This window comes from Marmota monax, unplaced genomic scaffold, assembly GCF_021218885.2.
Source record: "Marmota monax isolate L192 unplaced genomic scaffold, Marmota_monax_Labrador192_F-V1.1 WCK01_AAM20220418_F8-fsc00146, whole genome shotgun sequence".
Classification (NCBI taxonomy): Eukaryota; Metazoa; Chordata; class Mammalia; order Rodentia; family Sciuridae; genus Marmota; species Marmota monax.
In genome coordinates this window covers 3,900,331-3,923,587 of record NW_026694096.1, presented here as the reverse complement: position 1 = coordinate 3,923,587, position 23,257 = coordinate 3,900,331, and the positions used below count along the sequence as shown (strand labels likewise).

At 34.8% G+C, this 23,257-nt stretch overlaps 1 protein-coding gene across 8 annotated transcripts in view; it reads left to right on the top strand.

The window, feature by feature from the left end:
* Nav3 (neuron navigator 3) overlaps positions 1–23,257 on the top strand; it is an 802,778-nt gene that overhangs the window by 606,385 nt on the left and 173,136 nt on the right. For all 8 annotated transcript variants that reach the window (XM_046465096.2, XM_058585776.1, XM_046465095.2 and 5 more), the window contains one exon: positions 8,230–9,256. In XM_046465096.2, coding sequence (XP_046321052.1) covers positions 8,230–9,256 — 1,027 coding nt within the window. The remainder of the gene's footprint in view (positions 1–8,229; positions 9,257–23,257) is intronic.

Here is a 23,257-nt window from a genome sequence, read left to right as displayed (position 1 = left end):
CGAACAGCACTTTTTTATTAAAATGTTTGATTTAAGCTTTTTGACATGAGATTGGTAGTTGTAGCATAACATACAAAAATATAAAATTTCATGTGTCAATTTAAAAAATAAAAATAAATTGAAAATACAAGTTTCCATCTGCTGGTAAATTGATCTTTGCCACAAAATAGTTTGCTTATATATCTTAGGTGTCACCAAAAAAAGTGAAAGTTGAAAAAGAATTTTAATAGGTTACAGTATTATAATAATAGAAATCAAAAAGTACTAACTTGAATATTCTATTTGTTTTTCCTCCTTGCTTACTAGAAAATGGAACATTTAAGCTTAGTAAATTAACATATTTTATTAAGAATTAATCAAATAATCTGTAATGTGCTCCCTGAATGCTTTCTACTTTAGAAATATACTTTCTATGTTCTTTAACAAGTCTTGGGTGATGAGTTGTATAAATCAATTCAGGACTATCTAGAATTTGTAATGGATAGTAAGGGTTTATTCCCAATTTTTAAAAAATTTCATTTCTTATTTAAGAAAAACAAGCTGTTGAAAACAACAACAACAAAAAGTTTCTCATTTGTGTGATTTGCAAAAAATAAACTAGCTTATTTGCAAGTGGTATGACATCTAATGGAAATCAGTAGAGAATCACAAACTGCACTTCAAAAGATACATCTAATATCATTTTCATAATAAGGCAATTCTAAAAATGTGCTCATTTTACCATTTCACCAAATGAATTAAAATATCAGTGCACACTGTCATATATTATCACTCACAGGGAAGGCTAAAGTAGAAATGTTACAATACAATACCATGCCATGTCACCATTCTATTGAAGTGGAATGTGGGAACATATTTCTCAGAACAAATGGTGAAATGAAGATACCATCTTTTGTAAAGGTTTTCTTTTGAGAGTCCCTCAGTTTCTTCTGATGATCTGCCATTCAGAAAGTGACAATGAATAATAACATTCTGACACCAGCATTTAATCGTTTCTTATGTTCTCTCTGAGTCCTCTAGATAGATACATGCTCTAAAGAAAATCCAAATACCTGCTCTCTGGTTATCAGATCTTGTGAAAACTATGCCTTGGTTCATTTGGACATATACTGTGCATGCCTGAAACCACCTTGAGAAATTATTCTGATTCTACAAAAAAAAAATGTGTAATAAATTGAAAAAAGTCAAATGGTTTACTATTATTAGGGATGTAAGTATCCCTAGCTTTATTTGGAACCCAGTGTCTGAATTATGCTGTGAATATGTGTGGTTTGGCAGAGTTCCTTAGAGAAGAGGTGTTCTTCCATGTTGCTAAGGAACATGCCACCTCACCAGAGGGAATGCTGTCATCCTTGCATAGTTTCTCCCAAGTGATTCTTAACATTGAACCTATACAACTGCTCAAGAGGAGGGCTCCTTTCCCTTTTCCTGGATTCTAATGAAGCTTCTTCTGGTGTGGAAGCCTTTACTTTATTTTACACTCACGTAGGATTTAATATGGTTGATGCCAAGGATTTGGCAAGATTTTTATTCAATGACATAAAATCTATTAGAGTTCATGTGTGTTTTGCAAGGGTCATGGAAATTTCAGCTGCACATTGTCAGCTACAACATACACATGTAACTCATAATCACTTTTTTTCTGTTTTTTAATTACCTTGGTTTTACTATAATGTTCAAGGACTGTACTGTTTTATTTGCTGTTCAAGATAATGTAAATGTGAAATTTTGGTTATTTTATTATTTTATGATAGTTTAATTTTGTGTTTTACCCTAACACTTTGTCTTATTAATATTGTACAAGCATAAAATACAGTGTCAATATCATTTCAGAGATATGAGGGGTTTTCAAAAGTTAATACAACTAGGTACACATATCAGGTAATATGAACAAATAATTTGGGGTATTAGGTTATTTGTTTGCATGTACAGTGCACACATCTTGAGGTGCTTTCATTTTATATGTGCCTGCACATAATTACATACTTTTTTGAAACTGACTGGTGAATGGAAGCAGCCCTAAATTTCACAATACTCCACAAAGTGGCACTCTGACTTTGCAAATGGTAAAATAAAATCAAGTGCAGAGTGGATGGCACCTCCACAACCCTACTATAGCATCCTGTTTCTGTTGAACATAAAATCCATGACTGAGGCATTTTGCAAGCAATCATTTATGCAAAGTAGTGTTGGTAACAAGACTATTTAGATTTGAATGCTCCTTTTTCAACTTTTTAAACATTTTCGAAAGCCATTTTGATATGTTATTGTGAACCAAATTGATATTTGATATGTTAATTACTTGGCAAATTCTTTGCCTTAGCTGCTGTACTGAATCTTTTCTTTGTTCCCACAATGATCTGTGATGCTTATGGTGACCTGTATTCAACAGGGGCCCTCTGCATCACTTGGTACAATGTCTGCTATGCAGGGAATACTTTAAGCAAAATGGTTCTATTGTCATTGTTGCTGTTGTCACATTGAGGATTTCTGAGTCAAATGTGAGTTTTATTCCATCTAAGCAACATACTTAGTGTCATAAAGAGAAATTCACTGATTGAGGATGGTCCCTGTGTCCTCTCTCAGGCTGATCGGACTGATGGCCATTGCATCTATTAAGTGGAGTTCTATAGTTATATATTATAACTATATATTAAGTTCCTGTTTAACTCCCCCTGTTACAAGTACTGCATTGCCTCAGTATGTTAATTTTAGAACTAGATGACTAGTATTCCCAAGTCAATATTATTTATTTGCAAGATGAGATAATCAGATATTAACTCTGAATGAATTAACATATATCTTAACATCACCTGGGAGGAATGGGTGGAAGTAGTATGTTGAAGAGGTTAGGATAGTTCACTGAGTGTCTTGTTTGATGGTCTCCCCATTCACATCCTCTTCTCTGAGGAGGAAGGAAAACATGATTCGAGGAGTCACTGATTAAATTCACCATTGCAACAAATGTGGCTTTCTAGAAAATTGAGGCAGCAGAATTTCTGGGTATATAGCAAACATAGAAATACTAGAGAGTTCAAAAGCCTCCAAACTTTGGAGACAGATAAACCTGAGCTCCTATTCTGATTTTGCCTTTTTTAAGTTTTACCATGCATATGTCTGGAGACAAGTTACTTTGTCTTTCAAAGTTTCCATTTCCTCCTTTCCAACAAGAGAAATTTAAAGCCTTTTGAGGATTATTATGGTATGAAAAGCTTATACTTAGAATAATGCAATCAGTTGGTAAGTACTATTGTTTGGTTATGGTCAAGTTGGTGATGGTGGGTGTGGAGGTGGAAGAAGATGAAGAAGAGATGAAGTGGAAGAAAATTGCTAAGTGGAGACCAGAGCCAGACGCAGAGCTGTAAGTAGATAGGCCATGTAAATACAAGATACAAATCCATTTATAAGAATGCATTCAAATTTGTGCATCAGGTATCCATTCTTTTTCCCCATGTTGAGACTCATTCATAGTCAGGAGCTGAGCTATCAACCTTCAGAAATATATCATTGAACCCAGGGTGCTTCTTATTGACCATATAAACAGCGCAGACCAGATTTTGTACTGCACCTACTCCACAGAGGCATCCATTTCTGCTGCTGTTGTGTACCCTTTATTGTGAGGAGTCCAGAGAGACTCTTATCATTCCATTGCCTTCTTAATGTACAATGGCCTGTGATTTGCCCTTTTAATGAAACCTGAAATACCTCATTGCTGCCCTGCAGAGACAAGCTGGGGACAGATTTAGAGCTGAGTGCAGAGAAGAGTCGTATATGTGTGTACTCATCTGAGAACAATTTTACGGCTGTTGCTATAACCATTATGGTGGGTTGGACGTGGATGTGATCATTTGGAGTCCCTCTTGTTTCATTTTGGGGTGTAGTGATGTTGAAATTCCTTTTCTGAATTTGATCTTCTGCAGCAGTTTGTCTAGTTAATGTTATCACCTTGTTTTCTCTCTTCTAAGGAAGATGTACCATCTCCCACTTCCCTTGTTCATCAGCCATTTAAAAACCATTCTGATTGGATATTTTTCTGTCTCTTTTTCTCTTCCCCAACAAAGCTCCCAGGCATTTATGGATAAGTCTTCTGACTTCTTAGTTGCAGACACAGTATATTCACACTAAATTTGTGGTTAAAGTGGTGAGAAAAAGCATGTTGGGAAAACCTGATGAGCTTCTTTTGTTTTTAGTGACTTTTTGTTCACAAACTGTTAAAAATCCAGGTGAACTCAGGGTTAGCCAAGGTTCTGAATTTCAAAGAGTGAAACTATTAATACTGCACAGTTATGGGACATTAAATGAATTTAGCCAACTTGGATACTATGGTAAGAAACAGTTTTCATAATCCATGATTCTGTTCAATCCTGCCTACTCAAAACTCAAAAGTGCACCATAGCATGAATATTTCTGGAATCCTGTTGAAAAACAAAATCTGAGATGCCACTGCAAATCTGCTGAATCACAGTATGCACTCAAATTAGGTCCTCAGATAACTCCTATGCCCATTAAAGTTTGAGAACCACTGTGCTAGACAATACTGGATAGTTCGTATAGAATAACAACTATCACAAATAGTTTTAGATCAGTATAAGAAATTGAAGACAGGCAGGTGCAGTGGTGCATGCCTATAATCCCAGTTGCTCAGGAGGTTTAGGCAGGAGGATCACAAGTTCAACGCCAGCTTCAGCAAAAGCAGGATGCTAAGCAACTTAGTGAGACCCTGCTCTAAACAAAATACAAAACAGGGCTAGAGATGTGGCTCAGGGGTTGAGTGCCCCTGAGTTCAATCCCTGCTACCCTTACCCTCCACTCCCCCCCCAAAAAAGAGAAAAGAAAATGAAGACAAATTCAATATGGTATCATTATGGTCCTTTGTAAATAGTTTGTAAAGAGACCAGCAGAGTGGGCTTTGATTTGGTCTTTGATCATGTTGCTTTTCACTTTGGCATTCCTGTATATGATGTACACATTTCTAAATGCAAATGAATAGAAGAAGATTCCTGTAGTTTCCTAACTATTGTCTTTAATAACCAATACATCTCCTTACATTTTCTGCCTTGATCTTCCTATACAGTCCTGTTGGTCTCTTGCAACTTGGATATTCCCTATCACTTTCTTTCTCATCTCCCACTCATTTGACACTTAATGTTTGTCACCATGCAATGGCATTTATCTTTTATAACTGTTTTATTTCCTCCAAAAAGATTATAGTGTGTCTTGTAGTGTCTTGAACAGAGTCTTAGTTGGTAAACACTAAAAGATCATATATTTAGATTAGTTAGTAAGAATTTGATAGCATTGATTTTAATATTCCTGCAAAAAAATAGAAAAGTATAGCCATATATATTGAAATTAATCGGCAAAACAATGTGATCACTGTGTGAAATACAAAGGCATTTATATAATACACTGAACTAGAAAAGTGAATTTTGTTTGGAGGCAAAAAATCTAGTTTTCAACTGAATCTGGGTCACTGAGAAACATGGTTCACTTGATATAATCCTATTAAAGCCATTAGCCTAACAGTTACTATTTTTATGTTTCCATATTCAAGGGATGATATTATAATTGATAAGCTATCGAACTTATCCTTCTAGATTTGATAAATAGTATAATACAGTGCTTGATAAATTAATTTAGAATCCAGAGTTTAGTTCTGTATTGTCGCTTACAAATTGTGTAACTTGGGCTATGCTATTTAACTTGTTTGTCTCTGTTTTTTTCTTTATAAAATGTGAAGAATAATTAAAACTTCATCCTCTTATGGGGAAAATTGATTGAGTTAATGCATATTAAATACTAAGTTCCATGCTTGGCATATAGTAGGTGATAGGGCATAGTATAAAACTATGAATACAGATGTGGTCTTTACTTTCAGGTAATAGAGTTTAATAGAAGTAACAAGAAATTATAGTAGAGTGATAATGGCTCTAACAAGAAATAATAACCTATGGAAGAACATAAAGGAACAACCTGTCTAGGCTTGATGCTCTGCTGATGAGAAGTAGGAGTGGGAGGACTTTTTTTTTTCCCCAGAGAAAGTTAAGTCAAATATGAGACCCAACCAATAGGGAGAAATTAATATGGAAAAATATTTGGTAGGCATTCCTATATGTAAATAGTTCATGTGCTCCATCTGTGACCAATAATTATTCAAATTATAATGAAATGTTATCAGTCTCTAAGAGGGTTCTGTTGGTGATATAAACTCAGAATTAACCATATTTGTAACACAGATAATAAGGAAAAGATTGAAATCCATTTACAAAAAGTGAATGGATTCGAGTAATTGAAGTTTTGAAATTTGTGATATTTGTTTGTTATTGAATCAGTACACCTGTAGGCATGAACCTAATGATTTCCACAAATATGCTAAACATGGACAGAATTGTAGACTTTTCATGAACACTATAAAATATCAATTTATTATCATGTGTTTTAAGATTTAAATAGGTAAACATTAAGAATTCAAGCAGACAAAATGCAAGCATTTGTTTATTGACTTCCCAGTGTAAACAACTACATTTTAATCTAAAGTATATTGGGTATGAAATAGACAACAACAAATTCAATTCTAATACAGCAGTAAAAATAAGTAAAATTTATTTACAAAATAAAAATATATAGATTTAATCTTGCAATATTAGTGTGACTATTTATTCATGCCAGTTGAAATGAGGACTTACAGAGAAGCAGTAAGTAAGAATTACAAGGCAATATTGCTATACAAAATCACTTAAGAAAATTTAATATAAACATGTTTGTCTACACTATTCTTAATACTAATTTCAAGTATCTACTTCTCTTTTTTTGACCCACTTATTTAAAGAAAATAAAACTCAAACAAAAATTTAACTCAAAATTTGGCCCCTTTTCCTTTCTTTAATTTTTTTGTTATTGTCTCTTGTTGAATATCAGTTACCTCTTTTTGAAAAATAAGTAACACTAGAATGCTTTTCCTCTTGGCTGGATGACATGTTGTTTTTCATGTATTTTCACTTCTTTGAAATAAACATTTTAAAACAAAAACAACTTTACACTTAGGAGTATGGATTAATATTAATATTTAATGAGATCCAATTCTTGGCTGTTTCACCAAAAAAGAGCTTTGTATACACTTGTCAATATGTAGTAAGTTAACAGCACCAATTAAATATAATTTAATCATCCCTTACCTCCCCCCACAAAAAAAGGGTTGAAAAAGACGTGGTCCTGGTTGATGCACTTGAAGTTAAATGATAATAGTTATATAGTTCAGAAATATTACCATTTGAATTGAGATCTTTTAATTTAAAAATCAGTTCCTCTTTATTCTATACTCTGTGATAAATTCCATCTTTAATATTTTATTCTTAAAAATGACTAATCAGGCATTAATCAGACTTATAACATTCATATAAAATTCACTTTCTAATGTGATTTCTGAGCAGAACTAAGCAAACACTGACTCACTGTGCAGAACTCTTGTGACAAAGGGTCTTGTTTTCCTTGTAGCTCCTCAGAATGGCTTTGCATTCTCTTATAATGTCAAGTTGCGATCACTCAAGAGGGCTGTATGTATTGCTTGTTAAGAGCACAGTCTCTGAAATGAGTTCAAATCAAAGCTGTGTGAGCATGAACAAGTTATTTATTATCTCTTTGCCTCAGTTATTCTGTTAAATGAGGATAATAATATTAATACATACCTTGTAGGATGGCTATAAAGATAGAAATAGAGATGGATTAATTTGTAGATTACCTGACCTATAGAGGCATAGACATTAATAATTACTTTGTTCAAATAAAAATAGATTAGCAAAAAGCTAGGTTATGATTCATAAGCATATTTAATCTGATAAAAATAGCTGATCTCCCTGTAGCTTAGAACGGTTTCTGAATATTCATTATACAGTAAACTTTTTTAAGGCAATGAGCTATAGGGGTAGTTGGAAAAAATAGAGACGCATAGGGAAGGGACACACTGTTTTATGCATCTGCAGATAAATTTATTTGATAATAATAATATCAGAATAGAAAAACATGATCACCAACCAAAAAATCAATATTTCAAATGCTGTGATTTTTGTGGTACTTGATTTCTAAGTATCCCATCATAGAAGTGATTAATGCCACATAACATTTCTCTTTTGAGTTCAGAGGTGAGATGCTTATATTTGAGGCACAATGATATGATACGAATGATCAAGACTAACCAGCCTTTTGTTTATTTTCTTTCTTAACCATCTCCAGATTCCTCCAAAGTCCCTCAACCGTCTTCAGGTGTAAATGGTAACATGCAGCCTCCCAGCACTGCTGGCCAGCCCCCTGCCTCTGCCATCCCTTCTCCTAGTGCCAGCAAGCCCTGGCGCAGCAAGTCCATGAATGTCAAGCACAGTGCCACCTCTACCATGCTGACCGTGAAGCAGCCAAGCCCAGCCACCTCTCCCACACCATCCTCCGACAGACTGAAGCCACCCGTCTCAGAAGGGGTCAAAACTGCGCCTTCGGGTCAGAAATCCATGCTTGAAAAGTTCAAGCTGGTTAATGCCCGGACTGCTCTACGTCCACCACAGTCTTCGAGTTCAGGACCTAGTGATGGTGGGAAGGATGATGATGCCTTTTCTGAATCTGGTGAAATGGAAGGTTTTAACAGTGGCCTGAATAGTGGTGGCTCAACGAATAGCAGTCCCAAAGTGTCACCTAAATTGGCCCCTCCAAAAGCTGGAAGCAAAAATCTCAGCAATAAAAAGTCTTTGCTACAGCCAAAGGAAAAAGAGGAGAAGAACAGGGACAAAAATAAAGTTTGCACTGAAAAACCAGTCAAGGAAGAGAAGGATCAGGTGACGGAGACAGCTCCTAAAAAGACCTCTAAAATTGCAAGCTTGATCCCAAAGGGCAGCAAGACGACAGCAGCCAAGAAGGAAAGCTTAATTCCATCTTCCAGTGGGATTCCAAAACCAGGCTCAAAGGTTCCAACAGCAAAGCAAACCATTTCACCTAGCAGTGCAGCAAGCAAAGAGTCTGAAAAATTCAGGACTACCAAGGGAAGCCCTTCCCAGTCCTTACCTAAGCCCATAACCACTGAGAAAGCAAGTGCATCCAACTGCCCTGCTCCTCTGGAAGGGAGGGAAGCTGGCCATGCTTCTCCTTCCAATTCCTGTACTGTGCCAGTGGTGCAAAGCAGTGGGCAGAGCACAGGAAATGGTGCTGTCCATCTCCCTCAGCAGCAGCAACACAGTCACCCAAACACTGCCACAGTGGCTCCATTCATTTACAGGTAAGACGGCCTCAGTAGGTCCATATTTGTAGTTCTTCATAGTCTGAGTACATGGCATCAAGATATCTGCTGAAGTACTGTCTGAGATAGTCATTTTGGAATAGGTTTCACTCTGAAGCTAGAGGCCTAGAGTTAAATATGGAATTTTAGTCTAGAAAAACTTCCAGTGTGATCTAGTCTTATTCTTTCTCCTCTCCCAACCTTCCACCTCCATCTCTCAGAAACTAAGGGCTTCAAAACTTGAATTCCTTGTTGTTAAAGGAAAATAGAACCCAGGCTCCATGGGTTTCTTCTCCCTTCAATATTATACTACTGTATTACTACTATAACTTTTTTAGAATAATGTCAGTTTTATGGCAATTAAAAACATTTTTGTTGTCATACTTGGAAGAAAGTATACCATAATGGTTAAAGAGGCAGACCTGGAAGCACCATAGATGTGGATTTAATGCCCAACTGTACCATTTGCCAGCTTGTTGACCTTGACCTACTTGACCTTATTTAACATCTCTTAGTCTCATTTTGTTCAGGTGTCAAGTACAAATAAGAGTTTACCTTGTAAATAGGAGAATATTAAAAGAGACAGTGTTCACTCTATATCTTGGAATATTTTAAATGTTCCTTAAATGTTGTCTGTAAGGCATCATTTTTCCAAAGTAGATTTTATATTAATTTCCAACACGAGGCATAAGTTTCTTGGCAAAATTAAGTAGCTGTGTAATTAGTATATGCATACTTTGTTATCACATTTATTTATTCTATTTTTTTATTTTATTCTATATGTAGTAATATACCATATATGCTATATCTAAATATAGGCATCATGATACACAGTCATAGAAGTAGTGCACATTGCCTATTTTGTGTGATATGCTTCAGTCCGTTAGAAATCTGTCAGTCACTGCTCTGTCCCCCAATGTTATTCACTGCTTGGCTGGTAAGGACCTGACAAAGAAAGGAATGATGTCTACTTTATTTTGTATCCTTTTGCCACATTGGCAATTTAAAAATAGGAAGGAAATTTTATCAATAGGAAACAGGACCTGCTATAATTAGTCTAGAGTCTAGACTATGTAGTTATAAAATTTATAAAAATTTATTCAATGTGTAATTTTTTAAAAAATAAAACCAATTATTATAATGATTCATTATCCTTCAGTGAAGAACCTGTTTTTCTCTAGAGCTTTATATACTCAGCAAAACAAAATTATAATTATTCCATTTAGTCTCTTGGGATACCTCCATCAATCTTGCTGTTCTCTCTTCAGCAAAAAAAAGCCTTTGTGTTTGGATAAGAAGAGTCTGGAGACTTTTCAGATTCCAAGGGCCCTGTCTGACAAAGCAGAATTTAGATATCAAAAACATAATCCACATTTCAATAACATAAGACAAAATTATCAAGTCTTAAGTTTGTCACACACAGCACATTTGTGTCCCAGATATATTCTGTAAATAATCCATGATTTTTAAAAAATCACAAATTATTTTCACAGGAAAGTACAAATCTGTATCTGCCAATTTATCAGACTTTTGTTTATGTTTTGATTCTGATAAAATATCCAGTGGTTTTACAAATTAAATAGTGTCCATTTGAAAATTTAGCTTTTTTTAAAATTTAACAAGTTTAATCCTTATTAACATCTCAGATAAGTTCTGTGTTGCTATTGACTTTAGTAACATAAAAAATAGAGCTCTAATCCTTTTGTAATTTAATTTTTATTCATAGTTAAATTTGCATGTATTTACCATATATATCATTATGTTTTCCATGTATACACACACACACACACTATAGGAATGACTAAATATGTCTAATTTGCATATGAGTTTCTCACATAGGTTTAATTTTTGTGGTGAGAACACTTTTTAAAATCTATTCTCTTAGCATTTTTTGAAAAAATATTCTCTTATTAACTTGAGTCACCATGTTATACAGTAGAGCCTTTAAATTTAGTCCTGCTCACTGAAATTTTGTATTCTTCTACCTGTGAATCTCCAAACCTGACCCCTAAAGCACCCAACCCTTGGTAACTGACCATTTGCTCTCTACTTCTGTGAGGTTTATTTTAGGTTCCACATTTAAGTGAGATCCTGTGCTATTGGTCTTTCTAAGTCTGGCTTATTTCACTTAACATAATGTCTTCCAGCTTCCTACATGTTGTCACAAATGATAGGATTGCTTTCTCTTTTATTATTAAGTAATATTTCATTGTGTGCATATATGTATTATATGTGTATATACATTTATATATCACTGAAAATATAACTTTTCAGTATTAAAAGGAAAACGTAGCATGACTTAGAAGTGTAAGTGTGGATCCACCGTGTGACCTTGACAAGTTCTTTATCCACTTTGAGTTTTAGATTGCCTATTTTAAAATGAAGATTATAAAAGGGAAATGATGTATCCAAGCAGCCAAGAGTATAGACTGTGTCCTTCTTTACCATTGTACAGGAAGACCATCTTGTGGTGTTTGTGAAAATGGCTCTTCAGCATGCTGCCTGGGTTAGAATCTCAGTCACCAAGGATCAATTATGTGATCTTTTCCTTATTTAAAGATTTTGAAACTCACTTCTCCCATCTGTAAAATGGAGGTGTTTAACACTGTCTGTCACCTAGCTAACAGCCTTCCCCAAACTCCAGATTCTAATCTTGTAAGCTGTGATTAATAAAATGCCCACCTTAGTCAATTGTTGTATAGCTTAAATAAAGTAATCCTACATAAAGCTTTTTAGCAGAGAGCCATATTTGGAGTAAATGACAGAAATGTAAGTAACATATTATTATCAATCTATATGAGACAATGATTAAAGTCCCTGACCAGAATAATTTTATGAATGATAAATTAAGTCCTCTTAAGGCAGAGTGATTAATATTCATTATTTTTAATGGTCAGTGAAAGCTTTGTATTATAAAGTCATAACATTTGGATGATGTGACCCCTGAAATCCTTGCTCACTCTCACTGTTCCTAGGTAAGAATCCCTCCTGCAAAAATAGCTTGCTAATGGTTTTATAATGGAATTTTCATTTGCTGATTTCTTACCTAGTGAAACTGTATGTTACAAGATCAGTGCTTATTTAAACTTGACCATAACCCATGAGAAAGGAATGTTATCTCCATTTTCCATGGAGAAACAGATTTGAAGTCCGAGTAGTAATACCGTCTTCAAGTCATAGTACTTGTGGGAGTTTACTTTTCAACTGAAACTAACTCCCAAAATATTCCTTTTAATCAGTCTATGACATGCCCTCTTTTGTGTATCAGTATTTTCTATATGTAGAGAAATAAGAGGTTTTGTTACCAGGAAATGTTTGACTAGGAAAATGTCAACAGTACATTTGTGAAATTCTAAATCAAAGCTTATTTATAATGGCAAATTCTTAATTGTTATTAAGTAATGTGAGTTTAAAATACATACATGTGAATTTGTGTGTCTAAATATATATATATACATGCTTATGTTTAAAAGCTAATTAAATCACCTCTATATGCTGGTAAGCTTGATAGCTGATGGTGATTTTTTCTTACTTTGCTTACCCCACTTCTTGGTCATGCTAGGTTAATCCTTATTCCTTCTTGGACATGCTTCATAATACTTTTTCTTGCAAACTGAGTATTTAAAGTCCTCTAAATATAATGTTGGGTTCTGGCAGTTAATAGATTCATAAGACTAACTTCTCGTCCAATGCACAGTATTTTACATAATGTTTTTGGAACTCAATTATCCTTACAAAATGATAAAAGTCATTTTGAATTTGTTATCCTTATCCACTAAACGAGCAGAAGCAACTAAGATCAAAGGTGGAGAATTGAGGGAAGGATTTTAAGTTTAATATAAGAAGTTCTCAATAATTAGAGTCATTTGAAATTGGAATAGGCTGCCTTTTTTCAAGTGTTAAGGTGTTCATTGGAAGTATTTAAGAAGTTGTCATAGTTTAGACAACTGGAAATCACCCAATACTTTTCCGCTTATGTGGCTTTCTCTCATTCAGCAGCTAATGGGTAATAAAGATGTAAAGATTAATAAAAATTGCTCTGCCCTCTGGGAGCTCAGTCTATTGGGGATAACAGTGATAACATAATCAAAGATATGAACCCATTGCTTATCTGGAAGTATAGACAACATATAGAATTATTGTAGAAGGAAGAGGAGGGTTTAAAAAAAATTCTTATGTGGGAGTACAGCCTATCAGAGGTGAGACATATACATGAAAGGGAAAATGGTAGGCCATCATCCAGATTTGCTGTCTGCAATTTTATGATCCAGGCATGATGGGAAAAAAATACTTATTCTTTTGTGAAGTGCCACAAACTCTGGAGACTAGGGTTTAGAACTCATGACCATCTAAATAGGAGACTAAAGAAAAAATTTTGGAAAAGAAATCCATATTTTATTTCTATCTTCAATGAATCCCTCCCCACACATTCAGCTTTCAGCTAGTCCTGTAAACTCTCCTCTCAACACATCTCCTTATCCTTTCCATTTCTATTCGTCTCTCCTGGTTTAAGCCATATATCCACCAATTCCCACCTAGTTTCCTGTGAGTCTCCCGGTTCTTACTCCAGAGCTAATAACACCCTTCACACCGTAGGCACTCTGACCTTCTAAAAATGAAAATCATATATAGACAAGCCCTGCCTTGTGATGGTTTGACTTGTAGGGGTTTTTTTTTTTACATTATGATGGTATGAAAGTGAAACACACTCAGTAAAAATTGCTCTTCAAGGGCTGGGGTTGTGGCTCAGTGGTAGAGCTCTTGCCTAGCACATGTGAAACACTGGGTTCGATCCTCAGCTCCACATAAAAATAAACAAATAAAATAAATACATGTTTTCCATTCATAACTTCAAAAACATTTTTAAAACTCCTTTTTAAAGTTTGAATTTTGTTCTTTTCCTGGGCTAGTTCTATGCAGGGATACTCTCCATGTGGGACAGTGGCAGCAAGCCATAACTCCTGGGCAGCCATGGGATCATGAGGGTAAACAGCCAATACCCTGCAGTGTACTGTGTGGCTGTTCTATAGCATTCAGTACGTTACTATCTTAGGATATTTTCAACTTACAATGGGAATCTAACAAGGTTCATTCCAATTCATGAAATCATCTGTTAGATTTTCCTGATTCTTAAAAAATAAAACTCCAAAATCCTATCACGACCTATGAGGCCCTTTGTAATCTGATCTTCTATCAAACCTTCAAGCCACATTCATCCCCACTTCCCCTTTGTGCATTATATCTCAGCTATCATTCTCTTCTGCAAACCTCCTTGCCCTGCTTCAGAACCTTGTCATTGAAGTTCTCTCCACCTGTGACAACTGTCCTCCAGGTCACAGCAAGCTTTGTATGCTGTCTCTTCATAGCAGCCACTTTCATCCATCTAGTCCAAGGAAGTATCTCCCATGTCCTTGCCAGCATTATATCTCACCATCCTCTGAGCTTATTACTATCCATTCCCTTGTTTCTATATTAACTGGTTTGATTTTAGCTACTTTCCACTCTACCATAAGCTCACTGAGAGCAGTAGTTTTGTCTTTCTTATTTATAAATATATATAAGAGATTAATAATTTTTGAACCACAGACAAGGAAAACAAGTTTGAAGAAGAAAACATAAAGGAAGAACAATAATGTCAATCAATCAATCAGCAAATAGAGGAAAGTAGCAGTTTTGTCTTTCTTATTTATAAATATATATTTATAAATATAAATTATTATATAAATAATTTATATTTATAAATATATATTTTTTATTTGGTACCCACAGTGGGTACCAAATAAAAAATGTTTGAATGAAACATCATCATCTTGGATATGAGAATAGAAGAAACAAAAGAAGGTTAGGGTTAGGGTTAGGGGTAGATGTACAATAGAATAGGAAAAATTCTATGCTAAGATGTACAATAGAATAGGAAAAATTTTAAAGTCTGTTACTCCCTATAAATGGAGAGGCTCAGTTGAAATACAAATAAATTTAAAATATTTAAAGAATTAAATCTACCTTCTTGTCAGCACATTCATTCACCTAAAAAAGTTTTTTCTTCTTTCAATAACCACCTCCATGAGATGTCAAAGATAGAGGGAAACCTCATACATCCCAGGTGTCATTTTCCTTCCATTGTCCACAATGGCACATAAATAAGAGGTGGGCTCAAAGAGCAGGAAGTGTGAAGCTCTTTAGGAGAGAACCATATTTGGTTGACCAAGACGTCAACAAGTAGAAAATTGCTTCTAGCTGTTGGAATCCTGGAAAGTGGCACTTGATGTGAGCCCAGAAAGAAAGTAGAATTTGGGCATGCAGAGATAAAAGGGACAAGAAGGGAAAAACATAAAAGGTCAGTGCAAGATACATACAGGGGTCATCAATTAGGTCTGTTTTCCAGGAAAGTGAAGAGTGATTGGAACCTGACTGTGGTAAAAATCCTTTTTTTTTTTTTTTTTTTTGGCGGTACTGGGGATAGAACCCACGACGGCTCTACCTCTGAGCTACATCCCAGCCCTCTATATGTTTTTTATTTTGAGACAGGGCCTTGCTACGTTGTCCAGGTTGACCTTGAATTGCTATCCTCCTGCCTCTGCCTCCTGTGCAACAGGGATTACTGTTGTGTGCCACCATGGCCCAGGGAGACTGTGGTTGAAATTCTTGAATCTGTCAGGATCTTGGACTTCCTATATGTGTTTGTATGCATCCCCACATGCATGCATATGAGCAAGTGTGTGTGAAACATGATCAGGAAAATTACTGTCTTAGTATGGAAAAGAAACTGCAGAAGAGATCAAAGTAGGATCAACCAAATTAAAGCTGCAGTTTACTCTCAAAGGAAGTTCTGTTAACGTGAATTAAAGATCCCAATATCAGAAGTAAAGAAAGACAAAGATTAGCAAGACTATTTTTTAAAATTTTTCCTCAATTTATTTGCTGATTGATTGACATTATTGTTCTTCCTTTATGTTTTCTTCTTCAAACTTGTTTTCCTTGTCTGTGGTTCAAAAATTATTAATCTCTAAATTTTAATCTCTTTCAACTTTTCAAAACATGCCTCTCCTCTCCCATATTTCATTTCTGTTCTATTGTTCTTGCATTCATTACAGTTGAATATAGAAATAGCTATGTTCCCCATATTTTCAAGGACCTATGAAGTAATAATTGCTTAATTCAGGGGGAAAAAAAAAAGCAAGGCCTGTGTGTTTTTCCTACACTTGTCTTTTTAGTAACTGTTAGTAAAATTTTAAAATAATTTTTAACCAGATTTATAACTTGTGATTTTGAGGTGGACATCCTTTTTTTCATTTTCTTGACCATTTATTAATGCCAATAAGAAATGTGTCAGACATAAAGCAAATATCTAGAGACAAAGAGAATCTCATCGGGGACATGAGCAGTTCTCAGAAGAAAAAGATGCCTATCCCTTAAATAAGGCAAGACACTATTTTTGTGGCAAAAATCACTATGCTTTGTAAATCCTTTAATTAAATATAAACTGAAACCCTCTGTACATACTTTATTTAGGTCAAGGAAATCTAAATTAGAGAGTTTTCTTCTTTTGATATGATGGTATGTCTTATGCAGCAGCACCATGGATTCTCAAAAGAGATTTTGGTTGTAACAAGTTTTTGTGAGTGTCTACATTTTGCCTAGGATGTACCTTGGGAAATTGACATTTAACTATGCTATGTTCTAAAAGGCAAAGAATGCGAAATATTAGTTTTGAAAATGCTTACTCACAATGTTTGAAGTTTGGCTTATTTGTTGAAAAGTAGATTGAGTAGGAAGAGCTGTGAGTTTACAAAGATTGAAATGTGGAGTGTATAACCATCATTCAGATAAAGCTTTGTAAGCCCTGCAGCTACTATTACAGATTATACTGCAATTGTGGTTTTATGTGAACTGGGCATAATTGGTCATCAGCACAAACTAAAGCTTATTGAATTCTTGCCTTGCAAGCTTGTCTTTTGCTAGCTTTGATATATTTCTGTGCATCTGGGAACACCTTAAACCCCTCACAGAGCACTATTTTTAAGATGAAATACAGGGACACTGCTAGAAAGGGTGGTGTTTTGTAGAATACAGCTATGAGTTGGCATTTTCTCAACAGAGGGGTTTTCTTGTGTACTTGGTCACTGAGATTCACAGCCAGATCTTTGAAACAATTTTTATTTGCAGAAAATTTGCAGTAATATTGCAAACAATTCCTATATACACTGCAGATCAGAGCACCCGAAAACCTTTATCATGTTTTACCAATTGTCCCCAAAATATCACCTTTAGTAATTTAGAATAGGGTTGTGACCAGTTTTCATACTTTTTCAGTTGTTCCTGACTTTTATGACAGTGATATTTTTAGAGGCCAGACATTTTGTGTGTTTTGTTTCTTCTTCTTCTTTTTTTTTTTTTTTTTAAACTGGGGATTGAATTCAGGGGCACTCCAACACTGAGCCACATCCCCAGCCTTTCTTTGTATTTTATTTAGAAATAGTGTCTCCCTGAGTTGCTTAGTGCCCTGCTTTCTGTCTTTTTAGTGCTGAAGCTGGCTTTGAACTCTGGAGCCTTCTGTCTCAGCCTCCCGAGCCATGGGATTTCATGTGTGTGCCACTGTGCTCGGCTTTGTACATTTCTTAATTTGTTTTTTTTTTTCGTAATTTTCCTCATGCTTGTCCTTCATATATACATACATCTGTCAGGAATGTCACAGAAATGATGCTGTGGTATTCCCATTATATCCTCTCATGGTCTCATATTATCTCCAATATTTTTCATTTTTGTGGTATTTAATTTGATGGCTTAATTAAGATAACATTCCCTGCCACTTTCTGATTTAAAATTACTTTATCCTCCTTGTTTTTAATAAACATTTTTGTAGGAAGATATTTTGAGACCATGTGTAAAAATTCTATTTCTTAATCTACATTCATCCATGTTTTAGCATGCACTGAGATTTCTAGGCTGAATTAATAATTTATTCTGATGAATGACAAGTTATTCTGGAATTCCAATATTCCCTCCATTATTCTTCCTCCTTCACAATCTATTTAAACAGATTTCTGTCTTGTCCAGTATCTGTCTATCAATCGATCTACTTACCCACCTACCTATCTACCTGAATTGTGAGGACTAATGGATTCCTGCTATATTCCCTGGGTTATAATCCATTGCTATCATAGCCTATTTTGATGCTTAAATATTCCCGAATTGATCTGAGCATGGTGGCACACACCTGTAATCCCAACAGCATGCAGGAGAATTGCAAGTTCAAAGCCAACCTCATTAACTTAGTGGGACCCTAAGTAATTTAGTGATATTCTATGTCAACATAAAAAATTAAAAGGGCTGGAGATGTGGCTCATTCATTAAGTGTCCCTGTGTTCAATCTCCAGTACTCCTCAAAAAGTCTTGATACTGGAAGCCCTTCAAACTGGCTTGACAAACTCTCTCTACCACTCTTTGAGAATTCCTTTATTTATTTTTTATTTTTTTTAATGGCTCAGAGTGTTCTAAACTCATCTTGTACTTTCCACAACTTGACTTCAGCTTTTAAGGAGCCCTGATTTCTTTCTGTGGAGAGTAGTATTTAAAACTAAAATCTCACGGCTGAGGTTGTAGCTCAGTGGTAAAGCTCTTGCTAGCATGTGTGAGGCACTGGGTTTGATCCTCAGCACTGCTTATAAATAAAAAAATAAAGATCTATCGACATCTTAAAAAAATATTAAAACAACAAATAAATGAAAAATAAAATCAAAATCTCACTGCACCTTTCTAAGCAGTAAAAACTAAGCAATATATTTAAATATATATGCAAACACATTTACATAATTATTTACATATTTTTAATATAAATCTATATGTAAACACCCATATTTATGAAATTAGAAATTTGATAGTATCTAGGATTTATTATCAAGTTTGTTTAAATGTCCAGTAAGTAAATAATAAAATTTAGGGTAGACCAATGGACTTTGTTACATTCAGTATTGTCTGTTATTGACTTAGTGACTGAGCTGTCTGTGTGCCAAGGAAACCTCAAATACAGGAAAATACTCAGTGCCCAGAGTATTTAGATGGTGTAAAACTATAGGTTACTGCTTAATAGATCTTAATTTATAGTCAGCTTGGTTCAAGTCTGGGTTAAGCATCTTCCAGAGGTGCACAAAAGCAGGTCATAGCTTTTAGGTTAATCATTGGTGAAATGTTGATTGTTAATTACTACAGCTCTTAGTAATCTCCTCTAGTACTAAGGGCCTAGCTTATTAAACCTCTAAGTAAATTAAACATTACTTATGCAATGGTGTATCTTATAGTTTTATTAGGTACCTATATAGCACGACAACCATGTCAAGATAGTCTACATAGGACAACATCTGCTAACTATCATAGTACTTATTTTTGATTTTTTCATTTAATATAAGGAAAATATCAATGTGAGAATACTGAATGATGCTAATGTAATAGTTGCTCTGACATCAAAATATAGCTTCAGATTCTGAAGTCTTTATACACTGTTTCATAAATAAACCCAAATAAATATTTTATTGTTATGAGGCAGTTATAAAAATAAGTGATACTTGAGGATTCTTCAGAGGTTTAGGTAAACTTTTTTGGTCATTTGAATAAAAGTTAAATGTTTCACACTTAGTACTGCCTGCCCATATATAGACTGAATTTAAAATATAATTCTACTTAATCAAACTATGAATTGGAAATAACTTCGGGAATGGAGGGCTGTAATGTGCATAGGCCAGATATCTGGTCCCACTTGCATGTGAATATAAACCAATTATGACTTCTAAGTTTAACTTCTCTTTATTCCTTTCAAAGACTAATCTGTTTCCATTGGTAATGTAGATAACTCATGTGGGGACTACCATGGGAAATGAACCAAATGAACCAAAGAACTTGACAATAAGATTATCTTGTGACTAGAAAGCAGTAAGGAGTGAATCAACCAGAGACAAAAAGTACTGCCACATTAGAAAAATGAAAGGCTTTCACATCAATGCTGAGCAGTCAGAAGTATGAACACATTATAGAAGAGTGTCTTAATGGGTATGGGGTCTTAGCCAATGAAACTGAATAAATAAATCTCAAACATTAAGGATGATAAACCACAATTTAGCTCCTGAAGAATGCCATTTAAGACCTGTTTTGAGTAAAGCAAAATTTCTACTACCAAAACACATTCTGAATATTCTTTCTTCCTTTACAGATTATTCTAGAAGAAGATACTGGGAATCTTTATAACTCACATGACCACAAGCATTCTAACTCCTAGGACCAGCAGCTGTCATAGGACCAATTAGAACTGAGCTATAGACAGCCATCTCAGGGAGCTATTTAATATAACTCAGCCGCTGAGAGATGAATCCATGAATATGCAGTCTGCTGGACAATAGGCCAGTGCTGGCTCACAGCCAGCTCACCAAGGCATGGTGCCTTTGTGACACTTCTTGGCAGGCAGCCTGTCAGCTTTCCTTGGGGACCCTAGTCTCACTACTTACTCTCCATTTAAACTTCTTCAACAAGTAATAAAAACCCTTAGAAACCTCAGAGGACTTTTTCTCTTTATTCAGAGCCAGATATGGTCCTGGTTTTGGTATTGACCAGAACCCCACATGCCTCAAGACAGTTACTTTTTAGACCCTTAATAATAATAACATTTGACTTCACAATTATTTTTCAAGACTTTGCACTTCTCTATTTCTATAGGTGAACAAACTAAAGCTCAGAGCAGCTAAGTAACTTGCCAAGATCATATGAATTAATAACTCTTTAGTGATGGCATCAAGCTTGGTTTTTTTCCACATTTTTTATTAGTGCATTATAGTCATACATAATAGTGGGGTCTGTGCTGCATCCTTGTACCTGTATTCAATATAACAGTATAGCTTCATCAATATTACTTCCCAGCACTCCTCCTTTTCCTCCCCTCCTTCCACTTCTTGGTCCCTTTCCTCTGTACTACTCATCTCCCCTTTTATTTTCATGAGACACACTCCCCAAACTTTCTTTACGTTTTTCCTCTCCACCTTCCACATATATGAATAAAAAAAATATGACTCTTGACCTCTGGATTTGGCTTACTTCACTTAATACAATATTCTCAAGCTCCATTCATTTTCCTGCAAAAGACATAATTTCAGTTTTCTTTATGGTGGAATAAAACTCATTGTGTATATATATCCCGTTTTCTTTATCCATTTATTGTTCATTGGACACTTATCCTGGTCCATAGTTTGGCTATTGCGAATTGTGCTGCTATAATTATGGGTATGCCTATATCACTATAGAGGATAACTTTAATCCTTTAGGATAAATATGAGGAGTAGTATAGCTGGGTCATGTGGTGATTTCATGCCTAGTCTTCAGAGGAACCCCCATACTTACTTCCATAGTTGTGCAAATTTACAACCCCACCAAGAGTGGATAGGGCCAAGTTTTAAACCCACATGCACACACCATTGTGCAACTTTTCCTTCTCTATTCTTCATCCTCCAATGATACTGTTTTACTGTCACTACTGATATGGTTTATTCACTCATTTATCAATATTTGTTGAGAGCTACTTCTATCTTAGACATGGGACTAGACTTTCAAGTGCAATGGAAAGCTTAAACATAGCAAAGAAAAACTTAATTTGAGAGATAAACAGTAGCCAATTATATTAATTTCATATTACAAGTGTATAAAATACTGGAAAAGTGTAAGTTCAGAGAGCACTAAGGGAAAGTAAATAAGGAAAAATGTAGTCTCCAGAGAGAATGGGAAACAAAGTGAAGGATGCTGGCATAGAAGTCAAGGTAGGATAGTTTCTTGAAGAGCCAAGTTGTCTGCTTCTTGAAATACTACAAGATATCAAGAAAGGAAAAGACTAAAAATATTTGTTGAGTTTAACAACACTGAGATCTTTGCTGGCCTTAATGGTATGTCCTGTTGCTTGAATATTGTAACTTCTGACTTAAATTTGTTATACTTATTATATTCAGTTTTAAATCCAAATAAATATGAATAGTCTGCCAGAAATTATTGGAGGTCAAGGCACAGCTGTGTATAGGAATTCTTGGTCTGTCATTCTTTTATGTATCATCTCAGATATATCTATGCATCCATATAGTATTTTGTTTTCTATGATGTCTTAAGACTTCATGAAAATTTCAGGTTCTTCATCTGTCAGTTAAATATGAACTATTTCTGATATCAATGATTACAATTTGTGAGTTTTTCCCCCTCAAAACCAAGATTTAGAATAAAAGCAACATATTTATTAAAATTTATTAAGAAGATACTTTTTCACATAAAAGTATTTCTATAAATCTTTAAAGTTATAAATATTCAGCAATAACTTGTCATGGTCCAGACCTTGTGCTAGAAGTAATACTGTGAGTAAGCAGATGTCTATAAAGCACATCATGCAGCTTGCAGTGCTGTGTTGCCTTGCCTCTTTCTGTGTCTTAGAAGTTCACGCTCTGAATTTTTTAAAGATGTGGTGGTTGAGATCAAATATATGTAGATTTTTGAAGCTACATCAAGAAGAGTTTCTTAGAACGTTTGCCTGCATTTAACAGGAAAAGGTTGCAAGAAGTAAGTTTAGAATATCAGAAGTTCTGCTGTCCCTCTGTAGAGTACTTTCCATTTGATCAGACCTACCTTTACAAGTTAGCCACACACATAAACACACACTATGCAGGTGCATGTAGATAGAAAACACCTAATAGAAGATCTAAGAATGAGAAATTTTTTTTCTGATTTACTTTAAATCTTCTGAAATCTTTGGAAATTGAGTCCTTATAATATTTGTAGCCACAATGAATTCTTCATTTTTATTCATCCTTTGTATTTGGGGATATATGTTGTAGGATTTTCTTGGGGAAAAAAGTTTAGGTGTTGTTTCAATGCTTTTATTATTCTCATAAAACATAATGTGGCCTGATTTTCTACAAAATAGACAAAAAATCGTCTCTTTCCAAGTATTTTACCTGATAAATGTAATTAACTCTTGGTGGTTGG